Below are 2,615 nucleotides of genomic sequence, written 5' to 3' on the forward strand. Positions count from 1 at the left end.
TTTGATTTATTGCAGAGATAAGGTCTCGCCAAGTTGCCCAGGCGGGTCTCGAACCCGTGGGCTCGGGCAATCCACTCACCTCAGCCTCCCAAAGCGCGGGATGACAGGCTGAGCCACCGCGCCCTGCTTAACTTTATTTTTGAAGTCGGAGTCTCATGGCCAGCACAGCCTCGACCTCCTGGGCTCAGGCGATCCTCCCGCCTCAGCCTCCCGAGTAGCCGAGACCACAGATGCCACCATGCCCACCATGCCCAGTTATTTATTTATTTTTTTGGTTTATTGCAGAGACGAGATCTCACCATGTTGCCCAGGCTGGTCTCGAACTCCTGGGCTCAAGTGACCCTCCCGCCTCCGCCTCCCAAAGTGCGGGGATGACAGGCGTGAGCCGCCGCGCCCAGCCTACCATGCCTTCCAGAAGGGCCTCGCCTGGAGCCCCCCGGTCCGGGTGGTTCTTCAGGACCCCTGTGCCCCAGCTGGCGCCCACCCCACCCCTCACCTCCGATCTATCATCTGGTAGCATTTCTTCAGCCAGCCGATGCCGGGCATCCTCCGTCGTGGCGTGGCGCCGTTCAGGTACACGATCATGTAGTCCTCGGCCACGAGGAGCTCCAGACTGCTGATGACGTACCTGGTCATGGGCGTGGGAGACGGGGTGTGTCTGCAGGCCCCGCCCACCTGCCTGGCTCCGCCCCCCACCCGGCTGGGCCGGCCTCACCTGTCCCAGCACACTCCAGGGTGGGGCGTGGAGGCCGAGGCACCAGCCCACGCCAAACTGTCCGTGAGCATCCTCATGGCAGCAGCGACCATGCTATGGCGCACGTATTAGGCACCAAGTGTTTACTTATATCGTTTCTCAATTTTTTTTTGAGTTGGAGTCGCACTCTGTCGCCCGGGCTGGAGAGCAGCGGCACGCTCACGGCCACCGCAGCCTCGACCTGCAGGGCTCAGGCGATCCTCCTGCCTCAGCCTCCCAAGTAGTTGGGGTTACAGGTGTGCACCACCAGACCCGGTTAATTTTTTTATTTTTATTATTGAGATGAGGTCTTGCTATGTTGCCCAGGCTGGCCTCAAACCCTTAGACTCAGGCAATCTTCCTGCTTTGGCCTCCCAAAGTGCTGGGATGGCAGGCGTGAGTCACTGTACCTGGCCAGCTCTCAATATTATCATCGGGTGCTTTTTAGATATGATCTGCATCTCCCATAAGAAAGCTGTGTCGGCCGGGCGTGGTGGCTCACGCCTATAATCCCAGCACTTTGGGAGACCGAGGTGAGAGGATTGCCTGAGCCCGGGGGTTCGAGACCAGCCTGGGCAACTTGGCGAGACCTCATCTCTACAAGAAAGAAAGAAGGAAAGAAGGAAAGAAAGAAAGGAAGGAAGCTGTGTGTCCTTGGGCAGGTGACAACCTCTCTGAGCCTCCAGCTGCTCGCCTTTAGAAGGGGCAACGGTATCTACGCCATGGGCTTGAGCTAAAGGCGGAAGCACTTAGCCTCGTGGCTGCCGCATAGTAGATGCTCAATAAATGGCCGAGATGAGGAGGATGAGGAGGCTACCGGCGATCTGAGCCAGCCTGGACTCAGACCGAGGTCTGCGGCCTCCGGGCCCCTCCCTGGTGTGGGACAGCGCCTCCCGGGCCCCTGCATGGCCCTCAAAGCCCGGTGGACCTCGTCCCGCCACCCGACTGGGGGTTCTCAGGCCCGGCCGGGGCCGCGACTCACAGGAAGAGGTTCTCCATGATGTAGTGGTAGTCGGGGAGGCTGCTGTCCGGCAGAAAGCAGGCGGCAAAGACAATGATGGCGTTGAGACCCTCGCCGTAGTACCCTGGGGACGGGCAGCAGTGAGCGCCGGCGGCCCCCAGACTCTGGGCTCCGAGCCACCCCGCCTGCTCCAGAGGGTGACTCTGAGTCACAGCGGGCAGGGGGCTGGGGGAGCCAGCAGCCCCCGGCCAGTGTCCGTCACCCTCAGGGCACCCCTGCGTGCGCCTCCAAGTCCACGCTGGGCCCACGGCCCGCCCTGAGCTGACGGCCTTGGCATCAGAGGAAGAGACAGAGGTTCAGAGTGGGCCACTCACCTCCGTGGGTGACAACCTTCATGTAGGGCCGGATCATGTGCAGGTCGATGCGATGCTCCTGCTCCCCGATGATCACTGTCCTCCACAGGCGCCCGTTGGCGGCCCCGCCTTCGTCCGCCGCGCCGTCTCCAAACAGGTCCGCGCTGTCCCCAGGCATGTTCTTGGCGGTGGCCACAGGCGTGTCATCTGGAAGCAGGCCAGGGAGGAGTGAGCTGAGGGGACACCCGGGTCCAGGAGCCTCCTGGCCTCCCACCCAGCCTTCCCCTGTGGCTTCCTCCGCTCCCGGAGGTGGAGGATCTTTCCTCAAAGGCCACCTCCTCCAGGAAGCCTTCCTGGATATCCCCTTCACTGGCCTCCCAGAGCCCTCTGTGGGTTTGAGGCCCCTGTCCGGGGGCCTCCCAGAGCCCGTGGCAGTGTCTGCTTCTCCCACGAGGGTGCTCCAGGACTGGGTGCTTGGGTTTTAGCTTCCTTGGAGGCCGGCCCATGGAGAGGGGGGGTCAAGCCCCGTCCCGGCCCCCGGTGACATCTGGATCCCCCCTTGCCTGGT

General features: G+C 62.4%; 1 protein-coding gene across 1 annotated transcript in view; it reads right to left on the minus strand.

Moving 5' to 3' along the window:
• ATCAY (ATCAY, caytaxin) overlaps positions 1-2,250 on the minus strand; it is a gene marked incomplete at its 3' end in the record, with an annotated part of 8,417 nt that extends 6,167 nt beyond the window's left edge. The window contains exons 1-3 of the mRNA XM_021708304.1: positions 2,069-2,250; positions 1,716-1,818; positions 497-628 (exon numbers count right to left, since the gene is read on the minus strand). Of these exons, the coding sequence (XP_021563979.1) occupies positions 497-628; positions 1,716-1,818; positions 2,069-2,225 (392 nt within the window). The remainder of the gene's footprint in view (positions 1-496; positions 629-1,715; positions 1,819-2,068) is intronic.
• Between the last annotated feature and the right edge of the window lie 365 nt (positions 2,251-2,615).

This window comes from Carlito syrichta, unplaced genomic scaffold, assembly GCF_000164805.1.
Source record: "Carlito syrichta isolate Samal-C Ts95f unplaced genomic scaffold, Tarsius_syrichta-2.0.1 Scaffold135729, whole genome shotgun sequence".
Taxonomy (NCBI): Eukaryota; Metazoa; Chordata; class Mammalia; order Primates; family Tarsiidae; genus Carlito; species Carlito syrichta.